A 24,713-nucleotide genomic window follows, 5' to 3' on the forward strand; every position below is an offset into this window, starting at 1 on the left:
TGCTGCACACATTACAATTTATTTTAGGTGCACAGTACACACTCAGCTCTGCTGCACGCATTACATTATGTTTTAGGTGCACAGTACACTCAGCTCTGCTGCACACATTACACTTTATTCTAGGTGCACAGTACACACTCAGCTCTGCTGCACACATTACATTATGTTCTAGGTGCACAGTACACTCAGCTCTGCTGCATGCACTACACTCTGTTCTAGGTGCACAGTACACACTCAGCTCTGCTGAATGCACTACATTATCTTCTAGGTGCACAGTACACACTCAGCTCTGCTGAATGCACTACATTATCTTCTAGTTACACAGTACACACTCAGCTCTGCTGCACACATTACATTATCTTCTCGGTGCACAGTACACTCAGCTCTGCCGCATGCACTACACTCTGTTCTAGGTGCGCAGTACACACTCAGCTCTGCTGCACACATTACATTATGTTCTAGGTGCACAGTACACTCAGCTCTGCTGCATGCACTACACTCTGTTCTAGGTGCACAGTACACACTCAGCTCTGCTGAATGCACTACATTATCTTCTAGGTGCACAGTACACACTCAGCTCTGCTGAATGCACTACATTATCTTCTAGTTACACAGTACACACTCAGCTCTGCTGCACACATTACATTATCTTCTCGGTGCACAGTACACTCAGCTCTGCCGCATGCACTACACTCTGTTCTAGGTGCGCAGTACACACTCAGCTCTGCTGAATGCATTACATTATCTTCTAGGTGCACAGTACACACTCAGCTTTGCTGCACACATTACATTATCTTCTCGGTACACAGTACACTCCGCTCTGCCGCATGCACTACACACTGAGCTCTCTGCAGCACACATTACCACTACACATAACGGACCCTGACTCCGCCCATACATGTGGCAGTTCACGTGACCATGACATCACCGCAGGTCCTTTCACTCTCTACAATTTGGCATCTTCCGTCTGCTCCTCATGGAGACTCCTTCTACGGAATTATCCGCTGGTGCCCGGGAAGGGGCGGAGCCATGGATAGTGGAACACCCGAAGGTGAGAGTGCAGACCCGGGTGAGAACTGAGCCCGCTATGTCAGGACGGCTGCCGCCCACAACTAGGGCGCTGCTGAAGAGCGCGGGTCCCCGGGAGCGGTGACGTCACCGGGCCACGTGTTAGAGTCACATGACAGAGAGCAGCGCGCGGCTCCCGGGCTCCCTGCAAGAGACAGTATAATACAATGAAGTCTTATCCCAGCCCTGCAGCATTCTGTTCACACAGTGCGGTTTTCTGACCACTGTAACCACTTATAAAAGTCTCTGGAGCATAGAGCATGCTGCAATGTGTAAAAACGACCTAAAAACGCCACTAAAGGGAGAGCTAAAGTAAAAATGACTCCCATCTGACACCTGCCTGTAAAAAAATGCAATGTGGGGGATATGGCGGCTTTTTAAACCTTTTTTCCCCTCACAAATAAACCCTGTTTTAAAGGGGAACTCAGGTTCTTAACTCCTTATCCTCTAACCTAGTGTTTCCCAACCAGGGTGCCTCCAGCTGTTGCAAAACTACAACTCCCAGCATGCCCGGACAGCCTTTGGCTGTCCGGGCATGCTGGGAGTTATAGTTTTGCAACAGCTGGAGGCACCCTGGTTGGAAAACACTGCTCTAACCACTGGATGGATTTCTGATTGTGGGGGAGGGGGTCGAACTGCTGCGACCCCCGCAATCTCCTGCCCAGCTCTCCTCGTACACGGATTGGTGGTTTACAGGCCCCCTCCATGTATCTCTATGGGAGAGACAGAGATACACGAGTGCTGGATCTCCAGCTCTGCCATAGAGATGCATGAAGGGGACTTATCGACCAGCGGTTGGCGCAGGGCAGGAGATGGTGGGGGTCCCACTCAGATGCTTATCCCCTATCTTGTGAATAGGGGATAAGGAGTTAAAGGTGTACTCCAATGGAAAAAAAAATTTTTTTAATGAACTGGTGCCAGAAAGTTAAAAAGATTTGTAAATTACTTCTATTAAAAAATCTTTACCCTTCCAGTACTTATTAGCAGCTGTATACTACAGAGGAAATTCTTTTCTTTTTGAATTTCTCTTTTGTCTTGTCCACAGTGCTCTCTGCTGACACCTCTGTCCGTGTCAGGAAATGTTCAGAGCAGCATAGGTTTGCTATAGGGATTTTCTCCTGCTCTGGACAGTTCCTGATATGGGCATTAGGTGTCAGCAGAGAGCACCGTGGACAAAGAAATTCAAAAATAAAAGAATTTCCTCTGTAGTATACAGCTGCTAAAATGTGCTGGAAGGGTGAAGATTTTTTAATAGAAGTCATTTACAAATCTGTTTAACTTTCTGGCACCAGTTGCTTTAAAAAAAAAAAAAAAATGTTTTCCAATGGAGTACCCCTTTAAGTATCGGAGTTCCCCTTTAATTAGAATTTTCTTTTTGGCTGTTTCTTCAAACTAATTCACGTGGATTGCATCATCCCATCTCATATGAAACTCCAATAATGGAAGGAAATATATGATGGATCTGCAGAGAATGAGGTTAATATATTTTAGAACTATTGGAGATGGTGCAAGCATTGCCCTGTGGGTTATTTAAAATATGGACCTAAAGGGTTTTTTAATAAAGGCATACCCTAAGCATAAGACCATTAGAGGGGTATTCTGGGAAAAAAGGATTTTTTTTATATATATCAACTGGCTCCAGAATGTTAAACAGACTTGTAAATTACTTCTATGCGTCATAGCGGGTCGGGCTCGGCCTCTAACAACGGCCGGGACCCGTGGCTAATAGCACGCGGCATTGATTGCAGTGCCGCGCGCTATTAACCCTTTAGACGCGGCGTTCAAAGTTGAACGCCGCGTCTAAAGTGAAACCGAAAGCATGCCGGCTAGCTCAGTGGGCTGTTCGGGATAGCCGCGGCGAAATCGCGACATCCCGAACAGCTGACAGGACAGCGGGAGGGCCCCTACCTGCCTCCTCGCTGTCCGATCGCCGAATGACTACTCAGTGCCTGAGATCCAGGCATGAGCAGTCATGCGGCAGAATCATCGATCACTGGTTTCTTATGAGAATGATCAATGATAAAGATCAGTGTGTGCAGTGTTATAGGTCCCTATGGGATAACAATGATCAGTGTGTGCAGTGTTATAGGTCCCTATGGGATAACAATGATCAGTGTGTGCAGTGTTATAGGTCCCTATGGGATAACAATGATCAGTGTGTGCAGTGTTATAGGTCCCTATGGGATAACAATGATCAGTGTGTGCAGTGTTATATGTCCCTATGGGATAACAATGATCAGTGTGTGCAGTGTTATAGGTCCCTATGGGAGCTATAACACTGCAAAAAAAAAGTGGGGAAAAAAAGTGAATAAACATCATTTAACCCCTTACCTATTAAAAGTTTAAATCACCCCCCTTTTCCCATAAAAAAAAAACACAGTGTAAATAAAAATAAACATATGTGGTATCGCCACGTGCAGAAATGTCTGAATTATAAAAATATATCATTAATTAAACCGCACGGTCAATGGCGTACGCGCAAAAAAATTCCAAAGTCCAAAATAGTGCATTTTTGGTCACTTTTTAGATCATGAAAAAATGAATAAAAAGCGATCAATAAGTCCTATCAATGCAAAAATTGTACCGTGAAAAACTTCAGATCACAGCGCAAAAAATGAGCCCTCATACCGCCCCATACACGGAAAAATAAAAAAGTTATAGGGGTCAGAAGATGACAATTTTAAACGTATTAATTTTCCTGCATGTAGTTATGATTTTTTCCAGAAGTCCGACAAAATCAAACCTATATAAGTAGGGTATCATTTTAATCGTATAGACCAACAGAATAAAGATAAGATGTCATTTTTACCGAAAAATGTACTACGTAGAAACGGAAGCCCCCAAAAGTTACAAAATGGCGTTTTTTTTAAAATTTTGTCTCACAATGATTTTTTTTCCGTTTCACCGTAGATTTTTGGGCAAAATGACTGACGTCATTACAAAGTAGAATTGGTGGCGCAAAAAATAAGCCATCATATGGATTTTTAGGTGCAAAATTGAAAGAGTTATGATTTTTTAAAGGCAAGGAGCAAAAAACGAAAATGCAAAAACGGAAAAAAACCCGGTTCTTAAGGGGTTAAAGGGGTACTCCGGTGCTTAGACATCTTATCCCCTATTGAAAGAATAGGGGATAAGATGCCTGATCAAGGGGGTCCCGCCGCTGGCACCCCGTTTGTAATCAGTCCCCGGAGCGTGTTCGCTCCAGGTCTGATTACAGGCAACCACAGGGCCGACGGGGTGTGACATCACGCTCTGTCCCTCAGTGCAAGCCTACGGGAGGGGTACTCCACTGGAAAAACATTTTTTTTAAATCAACCGGTGCCAGAAAGTTAAACAAATTAAATAATGTAAATGATTTGTATTTAAAAATCTTCATCCTTCCAGTACTTATCAGCTGCTGTATGCTCCAGAGGAAGTTCTTTTACTTTTGAATTTCTTTTCTGTCTGACCACAGTGCTCTCTGCTGCCACCTCTGTCCATGTCAGGAACTGTCCAGAGTAGGAGCAAATCCCCATAGCAAACCTCTCCTGCTCTGGACAGTTCCTGACATGGACAGAGGTGTCAGCAGAGAGCACTGTGATCAGACAGAGAGGAAATTCTAAAAGAAAAGAACTTCCCGTGGAGTATACAGCAGCTCATAAGTACTGGAAGGATTAAAGGGGTACTCCGGTGGAAAACTTTTTTTTTTTTATGAACTGGTGAAAGTTAAACAGATTTGTAAATGACTTCTTTTAAAAAATCTTTACCCTTCCAGTACGTTTTAGCAGCTGCATGCTACAGAGGAAATTCTTTTCTTTTTGAATTTTTTTTTCGTCTTGTCCACAGTGCTCTCTGCTGACACCTCTGTCCGTATCAGCAACTGTCCAGAGCAGGAGAAAATCCCCATAGCAAAGCTATGCTGCTCTGGACAGTTCCTGACACGGACAGAGGTGTCAGTAGAGAGCGCTGTGGACAACAAAGAACAAAATTTCCTCTGTAGCATACAGCTGCTAAAAAGTACATGAAGGGTAAAGATTTTTAATATAAGTCATTTACAAATCTGTTTTTGTTTCTGGCACCAGTTGACTTATAAAGACCTAAAAAAATGTTTTCCACCGGAGTACCCCTTTAAGATTTTTAAATAGAAGTCATTTACAAATCTGTTTAACTTTCTGGCACCAGTTGATTTAAAAAAAATGTTTTCCAGGGGAGTACCCCTTTAAAAGTCCAAGTCCAGAGACGCAGACCACGCTGAGCGGTACGGTTACTATACCACACTCAGGAAGCCTTTTTCTAATGAACAGGACTGGTGTATGGAACTTATTTGAGTATCATACAGTTGCCCTGGCAACTGTACTGCCCAGTATGGCCAGGCGTCTCTCCTCGCTGGAAATGAAGATCGCGCTGGAATGCAACTTACTTTGGGCTTTCGCCTTAATGTATTTATATGCCGTGTGTTCTTCTTTTTTTTATCTCCAGTAAAAAATTACCATAAGGATTCATTTTATTAAATTCCTTTTAAGTTTAAGGAGATGATGGCGCTGGATGTAGCGGACAGTTCACAAGTCTATGCAGCATTTCTGGTCTACATGGATCTTCTAGAAGGTATTGTATTCAGAACCTTATCCTATCAGCCTTCATACAGAATATAGAGGTCCTTGGGTATGCCTATATTTCCTATCAATAATCTGGATTTGCAGAGAGAAAGTGTTTGCAAAAAAAAACAAAACAAGAACTCAAAAATGCAAAGTGTGAACACAGCCTCAGGAGAGGTGTATAATTACTATATATCCTGATCACATAAAGATAGCAGCAGCAGTATATAGATAAAGCTGGGAGGGGAAGGATATAACTACCGTACTTCACTGGTCAAAAAAATATAGGGAACACTGAGAACACATCCTAGATCTGGATGAATGAACTAATCGTATGAAATACTTGCGTCTTTACATAGTTGAATGTGCTGACAACAAAATCACACAAAAATGATCAATGGAAATCAAATTTATCAACCCATGGAGGTCTGGATATGGAGTCACACTCAAAATCACAGTGGAAAACCAAACTACAGGCTGATCCAACTTTATGTAATGTCCTTAGAACAAGTCACAATGAGGCTCAGTAGTGTGTGTGGCCTCCACGTGCCCGTATGACCTTCCTACAACACCTGGGCATTCTCCTGATGAGGTGGGGGATGGTCTCCTGAGGGATGTCCTCACAGACCTGGACTAAAGCATCCGCCAACTCCTGGACAGTCTGTAATGCAACGTGGCATTGGTGGATGGAGCGAGACATGATGTCCCAGATGTGCTCAATCGGATTCAGGTCTGGGGATCGGGCGGCCAGTCCATAGCACCAATGTCTTCCTCTTGCAGGAACTGCTAACACACTCCAGCCACATGAGGTCTAGCATTGTCTTGCATTAGGAGGAACCCAGGGCCAACCGCACCAGCATATGGTCTCACAAAGGGTCTGAGGATCTCATCTCGGTACCTAATGGCTACCACTGGCAAGCACATGGAGGGCTGTGTGGCCCCCCAAAGAAATGCCACCCCACACCATTACTGACCAACCGCCAAACCGGTCATGCTGGAGGATGTTGCAGGCAGCAGAACGTTCTCCACGGCATCTCCAGACTCTGTCACGTCTGTCACATGTGCTCAGTTTGAACCTGCTTTCATCTGTGAAGAGCACAGGGCGCCAGTGGTGAATTTGCCAATCTTGGTGTTCTCTGGCAAATGCCAAACGTCCTGCACGGTGTTGGGCTGTAAGCACAACCCCCACCTGTGGAAGTCGGGCCCTCATACAACCCTCATGAAGTCTGTTTCTGACCGTTTGAGTGGACACATGCACATTTGTGGACTGCTTGAGGGCTCTGAAAGTGCTCCTCCTTGTACAAAGGTAACAGTCCTGCTGCTGGGTTGTTGCCCTCCTACAACCTCCTCCACATCTCCTGATGTACTGGCCTGTCTCCTGGTAGCGCCTCCATGCTCTGTACACTACGCTGACAGACACAGCAAACCTTCTTGCCACAGCCCGCATTGATGTGCCATCCTGGATGAGCTGCACTTCCTGAGCCACTTGTTTGGGTTGTAGACTCCATCTCATGCTACCACTAGAGTGAAAGCACCGCCAGCATTCAAAAGTGACCAAAACATCAGCCAGGAAGCATAGGAACTGAGAAGTGGTCTGTGGTCACCACCTGCAGAACCACTCTTTTATTGGGGGTGTTTACTAATTGCCTATAATTTCCACCTGTTGTCTGTTCCATTTGCACAACAGCATGTGAAATTGATTGTCAATCAGTGTTGCTTCCTGAGTGGACAGTGTGATTTCACAGAAGTGTCATTGACTTGGAGTTACATTGCGTTGTTTAAGTGTTTCCTTAATTTTTTTGAGCAGTGTATATATCCTGATCCTTTAGAGACAGCAGCAGCAGTATATAGATAGAGTTAGAGAGGGAGGTGTATAACTACTTGATATCCTGATCCCGTAGAGATAGCAGCAGTATACAGATCTAGATGGGGTCTATGAGCCGCCAAGAGGAATCTGATAGGTGATGATGTCAGGCTGTCGTTCACAGGAAGTCCACTAACCCATGACTGACCTCTTCCTCTGACACATTTAACACTGTGATTTTCTGTTCTGGAATAAAACAAATGGCATAGTAGAGCTAGTAATGGTATGCATGATATAGGCAAATAAAACCGAGCTTCTTCAAGAAATTAGTCTTTAAATGGATAGAAATAACACTTTTGACACTATGATCCATGGGTTTTGATATGGAGCAACACCGTGTTCTCTCACACAGGCTGCATTCACGTCATGTTTAGGCACTATGGCGGCCAGGTTTGGCTGGGAAATTTCAAAACCAGGAGCTCCCGTATCCCTGCTGGACCGGCGCAAAACCCATTCACTTTAATGAGCCTACTGGAGTCAGATAGGGACTCCTGTCGGCTCATACTTGACCTGTATCTGATTTTGTGACCAAACCTAAAACCGTAGCTGGACCCGGCAGCCATAGTGTCTAAACGTGATGTGAATGCAGCCTAAATAATTAAAAATCTATAATTTGTATTTCTATTAAAGCTGCCCATCCACTTTAAATACCTGTTGAACAAACGCCACCCGCTATTCCTTCTGTCTCCCCCATGAATGTTACATGCTCGATCAGGCCAAGTGTGCGCCTGCTTAGCTTATCTTCCCCAAGATCATAAGGATTGGGCATTGACATTTATTCTGCTTGGTTCAGATGATATCATCTGTAGGGGAGAGTTGGCAGACCCCCATACACACCAGGTCATCAGCTGGTCCTGTCTTTTCTCTTGTTTATGGGCATATTAACCAATTTGTTTATATGTTCAGAGAAGAGAACCTTTTTTGGTTCCATGGTAATTGGATTGCTTCGCAGCTTGTCTGTTTTTTATGTATTCTTTATGTTGTAGAGTTGTAGGTTCTGTTACGAACGGTTAATGGTAGAGGAATCTTTGCTTATTTTTGGCGTCACCTTCACTACTACATCATTTCTTTTAGTACGGAACTGGAACAATGTGCAAATTATGGGCTCATCAGACCTTCATATCGTTTACCTATGTGGGGAAGAGAAAAATGACATCCCGCCTCAAGTCATAATCCCCACTCCAGTCTCTGTGCCTTGCAGCCATGAGAGGTAGGTGATCACACCTGTGAAAATGCTGCTTCACCTGCAGAGCTTCCAATTTTAATTCAAAATCATCTTTTATAAATTTTCTGTATAAACATAAATTTGCTTACACATGTCAACACGAAAAAACAACTTCTACAAATCACTGCACCTTTCCATCCCCACACACACCTTCCTACCGACAGCGACGTCTATATAATCCTTAAAGGGGTACTCTGCTGCTCAGCATTTGGAACAAACTGTTGCAAACGCTGGAGCCGGCGCCCCTCATGATGTCACGCCCAGCCCCCTCAATGCAAGTCTATGGGAGGGGGCGTGATGTCATGAGTGGGCGGGGCTATGACTTCACGATCTCCCGGATCCAGCGTTCAGAACAGTTTGTTTCAAACGCTGAGCAGCGGAGTACCCCTTTAATTCTCTTGGGCTATGGTCAAAATCAGAAGTCTTAGTAGTGCGGCCAACTCTGAGAATCACTCGGCACTAGGACTGCGCGGACAATGTTTGCAAAACGGATTCTGCCCGGATTTTGGCGACAGAATATCAGCGCTGCTAAAATTCCGTAGTATATACTGTGCAGCGGAATCCCATTGCCAGCATATCCTAAGTGGAATTTGTGGAAGAGACAAAATGGCATATTGAAACATTTAGTATACCACTAGTATCTCATTATGTTCAGATGATGGAGGGGTTATTCTTTTGTTGAAGAACTAACTTTAGTATTTTCTTAGCTGTGTCAAAATATTAAAAGTCTTCTCCATAGCAGGATTGTTTCATGCGTTGGTGATTTATTAAAGCATTTCTGTCATTAATGACAACTTTTGATATGTCGATCAGACCTGTGAAAAGTTGTTGATTGCACCGGATATCACTCCTGAGAACCGTTGCGGCCCATTGCGCTCCACTCCTTGGCCGGCCGAGAAAACTGCATTTCTCTACAAAGAAGTCTTAGCAGAGAAATATACAGATCTCTCGGCCTACTGGGAATGGGAGCTCAATGTTCATGAAAGCAGCAGTGAGACCCGGAGCAATCAACAACTGTTGACATGTCTGATCAACATGTCATAGGTTGTTTTTAATGACAGCAACGCTTTTAATCTAAAACATGTGGTGTACACTAGATGTAAGAGAGAATACCAGTCATGGTCTGAACTGGATGTAAGAGAGAATACCAGTCATGGTCTACACTAGATGTAAGAGAGAATACTGGTCATGGTCTACATTAGATGTAAGAGAGAATACCGGTTATGGTCTACACTAGATGTAAGAGAGAATACCGGTCATTGTCTACACTAGATGCAAGAGAGAATACTGGTCATGGTCTACAGTAGATGTAAGAGAGAATACTGGTCATGGTCTACACTAGATGTAAGAGAGAATACTGGTCATGGTCTACAGTAGATGTAAGAGAGAATACTGGTCATGGTCTACAATAGATGTAAGAGAGAATACTGGTCATGGTCTACAGTAGATGTAAGAGAGAATACTGGTCATGGTCTACACTAGATGTAAGAGAGAATAATGTTCATGGTCTACACTAGATGTAAGAGAGAATACCAGTCATGGTCTATACTAGATGTAAGAAAGAATACTGGTCGTGGTCTACACTAGATGTAAGAGAGAATACTGGTCGTGGTCTACACTAGATGTAAGAGAGAATACTGGTCGTGGTCTACACTAGATGTAAGAGAAAATACTGGTCATGGTCTACACTAGATGTAAGAGAGAATACCGGTCATGGTCTATACTAGATGTAAGAGAGAATACCGGTCATGGTCTACACTAGATGTAAGAGAGAATACCGGTCATGGTCTACAATAGATGTAAGATAGAATACCGGTCATGGTCTACAATAGATGTAAGATAGAATACCGGTCATGGTCTACACTAGATGTAAGAGAGAATACCGGTCATGGTCTACACTAGATGTAAGAGAGAATACTGGTCATGGTCTACACTAGATGTAAGAGAGAATACTGGTCATGGTCTACAGTAGATGTAAGAGAGAATACTGGTCATGGTCTACACTAGATGTAAGAGAGAATACCGGTCATGGTCTACACTAGATGTAAGAGAGAATACTGGTCATGGTCTACACTAGATGTAAGAGCTGATGTTGCGTTGGGCTGTGTAAGCAGTCAGGGTGAATCTGCGTCACTAACAGATGGGGAATGTCAGACTAAGCAGGTTCAGCAGGTCAGGTCAGGGGTTGGTAAACAGAACGTCGCGTTAAGTGAAGTCAGGCCAGCCAGGTCCATCAGAAGAATTCTCAAAAGTGCAAAGATGGCTCAGGGAAAGCCCATACAGCTAGATTGGATTGATATTTTTCACATGATCCACTTGATTTGTCATTTAGACTGTGTTCCCACTAAGGGAAATATGGTAATACATGTTTGATTTCCCTGTAGTGCCCCCTCACTTGAAATTAGATTTTACAGATACACCAGCAATATATGGGATGTGATGGATACAGCAGCAGTATATGGGATATGAAGGAAACTGCAGCAGTATATGGGATATGATAGATAAAGCAACAGTATATGGGATATGATAGATAAAGCAGCAGTGTATGGGATATGATAGATAAAACAGCAGTAAATGGGATATGATAGATAAAGCAGCAGTGTATGGGATATGATAGATAAAACAGCAGTAAATGGGATATGATAGATAAAGCAGCAGTGTATGGGATATGATAGATAAAACAGCAGTAAATGGGAAATGATAGATAAAACAGCGGTATATGGGATATGATAGATAAAACAGCGGTATATGGGATATGATAGATAAAGCAGCAGTATATGGGATATGAAGGAAACTGCAGCAGTATATGGGATGTGATGGATACAGCAGTAGTATATGGGATTTGATAGATAAAGCAGCAGTATATGGGATATGGTGAATACAGCAGCAGCATATGGTGTAAGATGGATACAGTAGCAGTATGTGGGATATGATGTTTAAGGGATATGATGGATACAACAGCATTATATTGGATATGATGGATACAGCAGCAGTATATGGCATATGGTGAATACAGCAGCAGCATATGGTATAAGATGGATACAGCAGCAGTATGTGGCATATGGTGAATACAGCAGCAGCATATGGTATAAGATGGATACAGCAGCAGTATGTGGGATATGATGTTTAAGGGATATGATGGATACAACAGCAGTATATAGGATGTGATGGATACAGCAGCAGTATATGGCATATGGTGAATACAGCAGCAGCATATGGTGTAAGATGGATACAGTAGCAGTATGTGGGATATGATGTTTAAGGGATATGATGGATACAACAGCATTATATTGGATATGATGGATACAGCAGCAGTATATGGCATATGGTGAATACAGCAGCAGCATATGGTATAACATGGATACAGCAGCAGTATGTGGGATATGATGTTTATGGGATATGATGGATACAGCAGCAGTATATTGGATATGATGGATACAGCAGCAGTATATGGGATATGATGTTTATGGGATATGATGACTACAGCAGCAGTATATAGGATATTAGGGCTATAGCAGCAGTGTACATAATAAAGTGGATACAGCAGCAGTGACTCAGCCTCTACATATGATTTGCAGCCATATAGTAAAGCTTGGTCACCAGGCATGTACATGTGCGTTATACCATTGAACGTATAGAATGTGTTTCTAATGATATGGCCCGGTGTTTGTACTTTCTATATTTTGCTCCCATTCAGGTTGAGTTATAGGTTTATAAATGAGCTGTAAACGTTCCCCCTTGGGCCTAATGCTGCGCTCCTCCAGTTCTGTGCCCTGCATTTTACATTAGCTATAAACCCCCAGCTATGAAGGACTCTTTGGTGGAGCTGCACAGATGGTTGTTTTCATATGTAGTAAACGTAATGATTTCTTATTTGTGTTATATTTTGTGTTGCACATTGCCAAATGTCACATCATTTTATCATAACTTACTATAATCCATATTAGATAATAAAATAAAGTTTTGCTAATCCTTTACACTTGGTCCTATGTAACACATGGCGATTGTTAAAAGGCTATCCCCTTCTTATAAAGTGATGGCTCCCGGAGGTCAGACTATTTCTTTTTTCCCTGCACATAGGTGATCCCGGACATCGGCTGTGCAGGTAGTTTCCTGTACAGTAAGTAGCCGGAAGGTTAAACCCCTACAATTAAAAATTAGTGGCATATTCTTGCAATATACCATCACCGTTTGGGGTGAGAACGACCCTTTAAGGGTATGTTGTTATGTACTGTATATGCTGCAGATTTTTTGCTTTGGATTACTTGCTGTGTAATTCAGTATAAATAAATGGCTGAACACAGCATTAAATCCACAGCATGTATAGTACTTGTAAACATACCCTTAGGCTGGGTTCACGCTGTGGAACTTCTGGGCGGGATTTCTGCCGGAGATTAAGCCAGCGGCACTAGGACCGCGGGGGCTACATTGCCGTTCCCATAGATGGCAATGCATTTCTGAGCAGATCTCCCAAAAGATCCACCCAGAAATGCATTGCAGTGTATGGGGGCAGCAATGCAGTCTGCGCGGTCCTAGAGCCGCCGGCTCGATCTCCAGTAGAAATTCTGCCCAGAAATTCTGCAGTGTGAACCCAGCCTTAGGGTCTTTTTATATGGCAGAATTTCCGCTTGCGAAATTCTGTTTGAAATTAAAGCCCGTAGACTTCTATGGGATTCCGCACACCCATTCACACTTCTGAATTTCCGCTTGCGGAATTCCGCAAGCGGAAATTCAGAAGTGTGAATGGGAGTGCGGAATCCCATAGAAGTCTATGGGCTTTAATTTGAGGCGGAATTCTGCAATACTGCCATGTGAATGGACACTAAGGGTTTACGCATTTTCCGCTGCGTATTTGAAAGGGGACGGGCTCTTCTCAGCTGTCCGCAGCAGATTTTCCGCAGTGGAATTTACTCTACAGAAAGTCCGCCGCAGTCCCTACTGACTTCAATGGGGCTTGCGGCGGATTTTCCGCAGCGTAAATTCAAAATCTGCTGCGGACAGCCCAGAAGAGCCCACCCCCTTTCAAATAGGCAGCGGAAAACCTGCAAAAAAAATCTGCCTGTGTGAACGTACCCTAAGGCTGGGTTCACACTGTGGAATTTCTGGGCAGAATTTCGTCCGGAGATCAACCCAGCAGCACTAGGACCATGCGGACTGCATTGCCGTCCCCATAGACGGCAATGCATTTCTGGGTGGATCTTTTGGGAGATCTTTTCAGAAATGCATTGACATCTATGGGGACAGCAATGCAGTCCACGCGGTCCTAGTGCCGCCAACTTGATCTCTGGCAGAAATTCTGCCCAGATATTCCACAGTGTGATCCCAGCCTAAGAGTTGTCAGCAGCACAGTGGCTCAGTGGTTAAGCAGCGTAGCCTTGCAGCACTGGGGTTGAATCCTATCAAGGGCGATATCCCCATAGAATTTGTGTTTTCTCTGTTGGTTTCCTTTGGGTCCTTCGGTTATCGTCTACACACCAAAACATAAAAATGAGGTAATCCGAAATTAGATTCAGGGATCAGGGATGTGAGGGATACGATCTCTGTACAGGGCTGCTGAATATGTAGGTGCTATATACATTCCTCAACACTGAATTTGCATCACTAGTAAGGAAATGTTGTGAAATTATGAAAACCACAGGATGGATAGACATGTTAATGGTATGCAAATGATGGGAAAAAAATGGAAGCAAAATAATTAAAACATCTCGATTTTATTCAGTATCAAGTATGAGCGCCACACGGAGACATACAGTCACTTATACATCTTGGCATACTACCAGTGAGGGTATTATTGGTTGTCTGCTGAATATCCTTGGGCACGCAACTCATCAAGATGTGCTGCTGACAGCTCCCTTTACATTTTCCGACCAATGACATCCTAGATTGATGGGAGACATGTCTGAAAACGCTACAGACCATTGTAGCACATTTAGGCACACAGGCTGCTCACAATTGCACGAGAAAAAAGACTCCTGGGATACTTCAGAACAATGGCCGCACCTCTGGTTCACTCCTTCTGACATTTACTGCTGAGGAAGGGGCGTGTCCGAGGCAAGCACTGAGCCCGCCCTCACTCACCGTGCATTCACTTCCTCCCTGAGTCTGCTGTGCTGTGCTGGGTCTCTTCATCCAATCACTGCAGGCTGCTCTGTAACCCCCCTCCTCTCCGTGTTCATAATGCAGTCTGATAGGACAGGAGTGAGCACAGAGAAGTGATAGTCTTGTCCTCACTTCCTGGACTTCTGTCCCAGCCTGTGTTTCAGCTGAGACAAAGATGACGCTGCAACCAGACAGGATTATGTTCAGGATGGTATGAGGACCCCTAGTGGTCTTTTTTTTTAATAAGCCATGATTTCTATACAAAGTAGATAACATTTTTAATGAAGTATATTGGAAAGATTAATGTTTTGCCAAAATGTGCGACACCTAAAAAGTGTTTGAATCTGACATACCAAACGACTATGCGTATCTACAGTATCTGCATTATAAAGTATCATAGCCATAAAAGATCAGATTTTGGAGGGTCTCGGAGGCTCCCTGGGTGCTCTTGAATCCCTCCTACCCAATTTGCAGATATGTTTCTTTACTTGGCCATTTTTCAACTGTTCCATTGGGGTCAAGATGACGCATTAAAGGGGTACGCCGCTGGAAAACATTTTTTTTTTTAAATCAACTGGCGCCAGAAAGTTAAACAGATTTGTAAATTACTTCTATTAAAAATATTAACCCTTCCATTACTTATCAGCTGCTATATACTCCACAGGAAGTTCTTTTTAAATTTCCTTTCCAGTCTGACCACAGTGCTCTCTGCTGACACCTCTGAGCTGCACTGTTAATGGAGTGGTTGGGGCAGGGGGGCTGCGGTGGAGGGCGGGATGCAGGCGAGTTTGGCAGAAGGCTGGTGTACCTGGGCAGCTTGTCGGGCTCATCTTATAATCATCTGTTTGTTTTGTCATGCTTCATTGGGATGCAGTATGGTTTTCTTCTATTCTTAGTCCTACTCTTTTTCTTTACATTTGATTTGGATTTTGCACATTCTGTACTTTTAGAGAAAAATGTTTAATAAAAATAAATATATATATATATATAAAAAAAAATCAGATTCTAAGTATTGGGTACCTGAAATGGTATCGGTATTTGGCATAGCGTTGACAGTCTTAGTTTTTTACCTTCAAGCATTTTAGCACTTACAGATTTTGCTCTGCCAAACACAGACACCATATGAGTGAAATTGACGAAATAAGTGAAATTCCAGGATTTACTAGAAGGAGAGCGTTTCAGTGAGGAATTCCATGAGGTTACGAGTATTTCCTGTCACCATGGCAGCTGAGAGGAGAGCTCCCGTGTTTATCCGGAGTACCCAACGTTTTCTGCTTGTTGTTCAGAAGCAAAACCTTAAGGGTCTATTCATACGTATAATGCCATGACTAAGGGTCCAGCTTGACCCGAAACCCGTTAGTGCTTACTGTGCTGTTGCACTTTATCCTGCGCTGGAATTTCTTCCTCCTATATTCATACGTACAGTATTCTGCGCAGATTTGATGCGCAGGATTTTCTGCTGCAGATTTCAATGTAAACTGAATGACTTGAAATCCTGTGCATCAAATCTGCACAGAATACTTTACATGTGAATAGACCCTTAACCCCTTAAGGACCGGGGTTTTTTCCGTTTTTGCATTTTCGTTTTTTGCTCCTTGCCTTTAAAAAATCATAACTCTTTCAATTTTGCACCTAAAAATCCATATGATGGCTTATTTTTTGCGCCACCAATTCTACTTTGTAATGACGTCAGTCATTTTGCCCAGAAATCTACGGTGAAACGGAAAAAAATAATTGTGAGACAAAATTGAAAAAAAAACCCGCTGTTTTGTAACTTTTGGGGGCTTCCGTTTCTACGAAGTACATTTTTCGGTAAAAATGACACCTTATCTTTATTCTGTAGGTCCATACGATTAAAATGATACCCTACTTATATAGGTTTGATTTTGTCGGACTTCTGGAAAAAATCATAACTTCATGCAGGAAAATTTATACGTTTAAAATTGTAATTTCTGACCCCCTTAGGAGGTAATCACTATACCTCTGGGTATCACGTGATCTATGATCACGTGACTCTGGAACATGTGACCTGCAGAACCGGATCTGCAGGTCCTCAAACCATCCTTCCATTAGAACACAAGAACCAATTAACACGCCTCTACCCCGGACATGGTATGTATTTAAGGGGGCTGTTATTACTTTGCTTTGATATATGCCTGAGGAAGGAGGCGATTCTGTAAGCCCTCCGAAACGCGTCGCAATAAAACCTACCCTATCTATCCACGGACCTCCGGGCCTTTTTGTCATACTCTTCTGGAAGGGGATGATGTGAAAGGTTACTGTACCTACACATCTCCCCTAGTGAAGTAAGTCCATCTCAGTGACAATCTACTACATTTTGGTTTGATTGTTATTATGTTATATACTGCCTCCGAGCGCTGGTTTTTCCATTTGTTCTTTTTTCATACACGGACCACGGCACTGTGATTCCGGCTCACCCTGCGCCCTCCCTAAGGGATGTCTACATGACGGAGATTGTTTCAGTATATAAGTGACAAGAGGACTCCAGGTGTTAGTGGGGGATCACTGTCCTGTGACCTCCCACATACACCGGGTGAGTACAAACCTCTCCTACTTTCAATTGCTTTTGGGATCTGAGCGCCGCCTCTTTCTGTTTTATCTATTATATTTAATTTCTGACCCCTATAACTTTTTTATTTTTCCGTGTATGGGGCGGTATGAGGGCTCATTTTTTGCGCCGTGATCTGAAGTTTTTATTGGTACAATTTTTGCATTCATAGGACCTATTGATAACTTTTTATTCATTTTTTCCTGATATAAAAAGTGACCAAAAATACACTATTTTGGAATTTGGAATTTTTTTTGCGCGCACGCCATTGACCTTGCGGTTTAATTAATGATATATTTTTATAATTCGGACATTTCCGCACGCGGCAATACCATATATGTTTATTTTTATTTACACTGTTTTTTTTTTTTATGGGAAAAGGGGGGTGATTCAAACTTTTAATAGGGGAGGGGTTAAATGATCTTTATTCACTTTTTTTTTCACTTTTTTTTGCAGTGTTATACGCAATATTATATTCGCCGCGGCTATCCCGAACAGCCCACTGAGCTAACCGGCACACTTTCACTTTAGACGCGGCGTTCAACTTTGAATGCTGCGTCTAAAGGGTTAATAGCGGGCGGCACTGCAATCAATGCCGCGCGCTATTAGCCACGGGTCCCGGCGGTTGCCACGGCTCATGCGCACTGAGGTCGACGACACCCCCCCCCCCTCCATACAGCTTTATGGGAGAGATGGGGATATACGAACGCTGCATCTCCGCCTCTCCCATAGAGATACATGGAGGGGGCATGTCGGTCACGTTGTCATACTGCCGGGGCCTCGTACAGGAGATCTCGGGGGGCCGTGGCGTTCAATCCCCCTTCAATCAAACACTTATCCCCTATCCGCAGGACTAAGTGACTGTCTAGGGCTGCAGATCTCCTTTAATTTTACATGTTATGTAGCACTGTGCAGAGATTATCATGTGGGATCACCTCAGTTGCCCAGTCGCCCATAGCAACCAATCAGAGCGCTTCTTTCATTTTTCAGAGGCCTTTTCAAAAATGAAAGAAGCGATCTGATTGGTTGCTATGGGCAACTGGGCAACTTTTCCTCTGGACAGGTTTTGATAAATCCCCCCCCCTATATTTTTTGAGTGTGGGAGGAATCCCATGCAAATACAGGAAAAGCAAAACTCCATGCCAGTGTTTCCCAACCAGGGTGCCTCCAGCTGTTGCAAAACTACAACTTCCAGCATGCCCGGACAGCCAACGGCTGTCCGGGCATGCTGGGAGTTGTAGTTTTGCAACTGCTGGAGACACCCCGGTTGGGAAGCACTGATATAAAGTGAGGTAGAGGTCTGAATTTAGTGTTGTTTTAGCTTGTGATCGGAATAAACTACGAATCTCCATGAGCGCTCAGAATTTCGGCAGCCACATCTCCGCTCTCCAGCAGCACAAGTCCCCGATTGTTCAGGATCCTCCCCAAGGGAACAACTTCTTTTCATTTCTTACAGTCGCTCGTACACATTCTCTGCGGTGTGTAAAGCTACTGTGCCCGTTGTCTGTCTTTGAATATTCAGTGTGCCCGAGCCATAGAGAAACGACTGTTCTCCTCAATGTCCTTCAATCATCTACATTGTCAGGTTAAGTTACAAGGGACGACGGAAGATGTTTTTATTTTTTTTATTTATTTTTTTTTATTCCGACACCGTGTATCTTAAAAGGCCTTCATTGTTGGGATTTAATTGAATGAATTGACAGGAAGTCGGTGTAGTGCCCTAGTGCTTATTCTACAATTTGTTAAAGTAGTAGCACAAGACGACCGTACAAAGCTCACACTATAGTATGTCATAGTAGTAGTAGCAGGCATCAATAACATACAAACCATTCTAGCTTTAATGAGAAAAAGATGCGACCACATGGCAAGACATTAAAAGAGACCTATGGGAGGCCATAATAAATGGGAGCATGAGTACAGTGGTTTTTAAAGCACATACCGCAATTTGTTACATATTTGTGCCGACTAAACGTGTGATCTCCAGAGCAGAGGAAAGCTAGGAAACACCTAAAAAAAAGTTTGCCCAAATGCAGTCCCCCTGGCAAATATTTTTCCTCCAGACACGTCAGACCTTATCACACTCTTAAAGAGTACCTGTCACCAAACGAAACTTTAAATATATTGTTCCTTATGTAATTATAAGACACTTTGCTTTTTACTTGCTGTTAAAGTTCTCAACCTTTTATATGTTTTTAATGTGATTGAAAAAACGGCCACTAGGTGGCTCTGTTCTGTTCCCAGCCGCCAAGTCAAACAGTTAGTTTGGTCTCCTCCCGGCCTGGCAGGAGACCAAACTCAGGAAGTGTGTGCGGGGCATGGGAGGCACAGCTGTCATAGGCTTCAGTGACATCGCGCCTGCTGGGGAACGCCCACTTTCTCCTGCTGGGGGCTCAAACAATGTGAGCAAGGGGAAAGGTATGATACAAAGCTTTGATTTTTTTTTTTTTTTTTTTAAGGGCAGGAGGGGTGTTAGGAGTAGTTAGGGAAAATAATCTGAGTTAGTAGTACCTCCCTGTACTGTAGGGAGGCGCTACCAGACAGCCAGTCAGTACATGCACTTCAAGATTACAGGTAAAGAGTAGTAAAGAACATGTAGTACCTCCCTATACTCTAGGGAGGCACTACCAGACACCAGTCAGTGCATACGCTTCAGTAATACAGGGGTTTTACCAGTGAATGCCCATTCTGATTGGTCTGTTCATCCAGCCATTGACACGTTTCACAGATCTGGACTGTCTGTAGCATTGTATGGTGAGTCTGGTTTCAAGTTACAATGGTCCAGAAAAGACTGAAAAATGTTGTAACCTGAGACCATTGTAAGTTAAGGGGGTCACTGAAGTGTAGCCTGCAAAGCAAATAACCATGGAGCCCAACAGACCCCATTATAAGTTAGCGGGCTCTGTTAGTCACCACTGCTGACCATTATACAGCATTTACACAATACTGAATTTATTGTGTTTTGGCAAAAAAAAATGCAATATCTATAACATCTGTAGCATCTGTACAACAAAATGACTCTAGCATCTGCAGCACATGCCTGAGTTTATGTAGATATTCACTTCCTGTCTTCTCGCTAGACTAGTGTGCCTCCAGCTGTTGCAAAACTACAACTTCCAGCTTGCCCGGTAGCCAATTGTCCCATTACTTTTGGTCCCTTAACAAGTGGGAGGCACATATGCAAACTGTTGTAATTCCTACACCGTTCACACATCCATTGTGGTGATGTATAGAGCCAAAAATGTATGAATTGTGTCGATGTCCCAATATTTATGAACCTGACTGTATGTTCACCTGGGAGCTGGAAGCATCATCCGTCCTTTACTCTATGGGACAGAATTGATCAGTGTATGCAATTGAATGATTGCATGTAATAGTCCCCTCTTGGGACTAAATAATAGTGAATAAAATGTACATAAATATTGGTTATGAATGAGAATAAGCCACTCCCCTAATAAAATTATGAATCCCCTCTTTTTCAAATAAAATAATGTAAACATAAGTAAACAAACATATGTGGTATTGTCGTGCGCAGAAATGTCCAAACTATCAAAGTATAACATTAATTAAACTGCACAGTCAATAGCGTAAACATAAAAAACACCAAAGTCCAGAATTGCTGATTTTTGGTCACTTTATATACAAGAATAAAACTGTAAAAAGCAATAAAAAGTATCATCAAAACAAAAAATGGTATCGATAAAAACTATAGATCATGAGCCCTAATACATCCCTATAGGGGTCAGAAGAGGACAATTTTAGACATACACATTGTTTTTTACAAATAGGTATAATTTTTTTAAAAGTAGTAAAATAAAGCAAAACCTATATTAATTGGGTATCGTTGAAATTGTATGGACCTACAGAACTTTTGACATGTTGCAGAGAGATGTCAATAATTTTACCTGTTGGGGTCTGAGTGTTCAGACCCCGACCGATCGATCGAACCGGTCGTTAGAAGAGCGCACTAAGCTCAGCCGCACTCCTAGCGATCATTCGATGTTGGAACACTCCGATCGAGATTGATCATAATTTTTGACATGTCTCTAGACCAGGGTTTCCCAGCCAGTGTGCCTCCAATTGTTGCATAACTATGACTCCCAGCATGCCTGGACAGCCGTGGCCTTTTACACAGTGACTGAGTGCTGGTGGCTGCAGTTCACCAGAAAACTTAAATCCACCCTAGAGAGACAGAACTTTAAAACCTAGACAAACACATCCCCCCTGACATGTTTCGCTCAACCGAGCTTCATCAGAGGTCTTTACCTTTCTCTACTCGGTAGTTTGCATTGTTTTAAAATTTTGTCAATTTTTTGTATATCTGTGCATGGGTTAATGGTGTTATATAAATACCACTGACCTCACCTGTTCCCAATATGCCTGATGAAGCGGTCTTCCGCGAAACGCGTTGCAGAATAAATCATTTTACCTTTGAAGAGTTCCAGCACCTTGCTTGATCCTGATACTACTCTTTGGAGGTGTTGGTTTGTTTACTCTGTAGTTGGTAATTCCTGTTTTTCTGTATATACTTATCAGCCTGCTTGCTGCACGCAGTGTGTCTCCAATCCTCAAGTGCACCCTGATGTCCAGCCCGCTTCCTCCTCCATCCAGCCCTCCTTATTAATATTCATATCCCTCCTTCTGCATCCTTTCCGCAATTACTGCGCATGCACTGCTTCCTGGTTAATAAGGACTGCTTACTCAAGATGGCTGTTGCTGTGAAGCAGTGCCGCACATCGTTTCCGGGTATACTTTGGAAGCGGCACTTGCGCAGTTAGTACGAAAAGGAGGCAGAAGGAGAGGTATAATTCTAAATATTCTTAAAGGGGTACTCTACTGGAAAACATTTTTTTTTTTAATCTTCTGGTGCCAGAAAGTTAAACAGATTTGTAAATTACTCCTATTTAAAAATCTTAATTCTTCCAGTACTTATCAGCTGCTGTATGCTACTGAAGAAGTTTTGTAGTTCTTTTCCGTCTGACCACAGTGCTCCCTGCTGACACCTCTGTCCATGTCAGGAACTGTCTAGAGTAGGAGAAAATCCCCATAGCAAACCTCTCCTGCCTCTGGACAGTTCCTGACATGAACAAAGGTGTCAGCAGAGAGCACTGTGGTCATATTGGAAAGAACTACACAACTGCATACAGCAGCTGATAAGTACTGGAAGGATTAAGATTTTTAAATAGAAGTAATTTACAAATCTGTTTAACTTTTTGACATCAGTTCATAAAAAAAAAAAAAAAGAAAAAGGTTTTCCAGCGGAGTACCCCTTTAAGGCGTGCTGGATGGGGGAGGAAGCGGGCGGGACATCAGGGCGCACTTAGGGCTTGGGAATACCCCACGTGCCCCAAGCTGGCCCATTAGCATATACCCAAAAACGGGGGTTACAAACCAATGGAGCAAAGAAAGGCTAAGACCATTTTTTATCAGTGTCACCTGCACTACAATCTTGTACCAACCAAAAAAACTAAAATAAAGAAAAAAAAAAGGTACTTTATTATGTAAATAAAAAATATACATATTGTATATCAACTATTTTTTCTTTATTTTTCAGAATTCAGCATTTTCTAAAACTGAACCATACGCCAGAAAAAGACGAGAACTCGGCACGTTCTGTTCTCTTAGCGATTGTCGAAACCGATTCTACAATAGTGTATTACAAACTGACGGATGGGTTTGTGGTACCGGATCCCCCAGACTTTGTCGACGACGTGGACAATAAACGCTGGAAAAGAAAGAAAATGAGGTCTCTGCGGTAACCAGAATGATGCAAAACTACAACTCCCAGCATGCCCGGACAGCCTTTGGCTGTCCGGGCATGCTGGGAGTTGTAGTTTTGCAACAGTTGTAGGCACTCTGGTTGGAGAACACTGTTGTGGGGGATAGAACTGCTCACCATGGTGGAGTGCGGTACTTACTGAGTGGGATCCAGACAGATTTTAAAGGGGTATTCCAGGAAAAAACTTTTATATCAACTGGCTCCAGAAAGTTAAACAGATTTGTAAATAACTTCTATTAAAAAATCTTAATCCTTTCCATAATTATCAGCTGCTGAAGTTGAATTGTTGTTTTCTGTCAGACAACAGTGCTCTCTGCTGACATCTCTGCTCGTCTCGGGAACTGCACAGAGTAGAATAGGTTTGCTATGGGGGATTTGCTTCTAAACTGGGCGGTTCCCTTGTAGATGTCATCAGAGAGCACTTTGACAGAAAAGAACAACTCAACTTCAGCAGCTCATAAGTACTGAAAGGATTAAGATTAAGAAGTAATTTACAAATCTGTTTAACTTTCTGGAGCCAGTTGATATATAAAAATAAGTTTTTCCCTGGATAACCCCTTTAAGTCTAATTTTCAAAGTCTATACTTTATATAAGATAATACAGGTGTTTTTTTATTTATTTTTTTTATTCCCCGAATAGTTGATAATAAGCCAAAATCAGCTAGTAATGCCTTGATATTAAACCTTGTATAATATTCTGGGTGAAAACCAAGAAATCTGAGCTCATGAGAAGCATTACTAGACAGTCTGGATTGGAAGCGTTCAATACACGTTGTGTAACACATAAAGAAATATGTTAAATATAAGGCACAAGCAATAAGAAGTAGTTCGCTTTAATGGAAATTTTTTTATTTATTGTACCTTGTCAGTCAAATATTGCCATTCTTTATATTGTGATCTCTGCACTCAATAAAATGTATCAATGGTATTAGATGTGCCTATATCCTGATAACGGCTTATAAAGGATACATTTTAGTTCTGTATAAGGTTCTAGTCATATCTGTTTTGTGGCTTGCCAAAGCCTCATATGGAGCAAAGAAAGGTAAAGACCCTGATGAAGCTAGGTTGAGCGAAACATGGTTGAATTCTAGAGTGCTGGTGCAACGACCAGCATTTAATGGGGTACTCCGGTGGAAGACTATTTTTTTTTATAAATGATCTGGTGCCAGAAAGTTGAGCAGATTTGTAAATTACTTTCTTTATCCTTCCAGTACTTATAAGCAGCTGTATGCTACAGAGGAAATTCTTTTGATTTTTGAATTTCTTTTTTTTTGTCTTGTCCACAGTGCTCTCTGCTGACACCACTGTCCATGTCAGGAACTGTCCAGAGTAGCATAGGTTTGCTATGAGGATTTTCTCCTGCTCTGGACAGTTCCTGATACGGGCATCAGGTGTCAGCAGAGAGCACTGTGGACAAGACAAAAAAGAAATTCAAAAAGAAAAGAATTTCCTCTGTAGCATACAGCTGCTAAAAAGTACTGGAAGGAAAAAGATTTTTTAATAGAAGTCATTTACAAATCTGTTTAACTTTCTGGCAC

The 24,713-nt window shown here is 42.7% G+C and overlaps 1 protein-coding gene across 2 annotated transcripts; it reads left to right on the forward strand.

The window, feature by feature from the left end:
* Nucleotides 1-478: 478 nt before the first annotated feature.
* Nucleotides 479-24,327, forward strand: TSEN15 (tRNA splicing endonuclease subunit 15). Of its 2 annotated transcripts, none has more exons than XM_056528051.1 (4): nucleotides 479-1,069; nucleotides 5,571-5,652; nucleotides 8,581-8,716; nucleotides 22,951-24,327. In XM_056528051.1, the coding sequence occupies exons 1-4, from the start codon at nucleotides 977-979 to the stop codon at nucleotides 23,153-23,155; spliced, it is 516 nt and encodes a 171-aa protein (XP_056384026.1). In that variant the 5' UTR covers nucleotides 479-976; the 3' UTR covers nucleotides 23,156-24,327. The 2 variants fall into 2 exon arrangements, with proteins under 2 accessions (XP_056384026.1, XP_056384027.1); XM_056528052.1 differs by having other exon boundaries at nucleotides 777-1,051; nucleotides 22,951-24,324.
* The last annotated feature ends 386 nt before the right edge of the window (nucleotides 24,328-24,713 follow it).

Source organism: Hyla sarda, chromosome 6, assembly GCF_029499605.1.
Source record: "Hyla sarda isolate aHylSar1 chromosome 6, aHylSar1.hap1, whole genome shotgun sequence".
NCBI classification, from domain to species: Eukaryota; Metazoa; Chordata; class Amphibia; order Anura; family Hylidae; genus Hyla; species Hyla sarda.

Excerpts from the sequence above, each read along its gene's own strand:
- TSEN15 (XM_056528051.1), top strand. The coding sequence starts at position 977 with ATGGAGACTCCTTCTACGGAATTATCCGCTGGTGCCCGGGAAGGGGCG. Across the intron at positions 1,070-5,570 it reads AGGTGAGAGTGCAGACCCGG|TTTAAGGAGATGATGGCGCT; the intron begins GTGAGAACTGAG and ends ATTCCTTTTAAG. Across the intron at positions 5,653-8,580 it reads CTACATGGATCTTCTAGAAG|TACGGAACTGGAACAATGTG; the intron begins GTATTGTATTCA and ends CATTTCTTTTAG.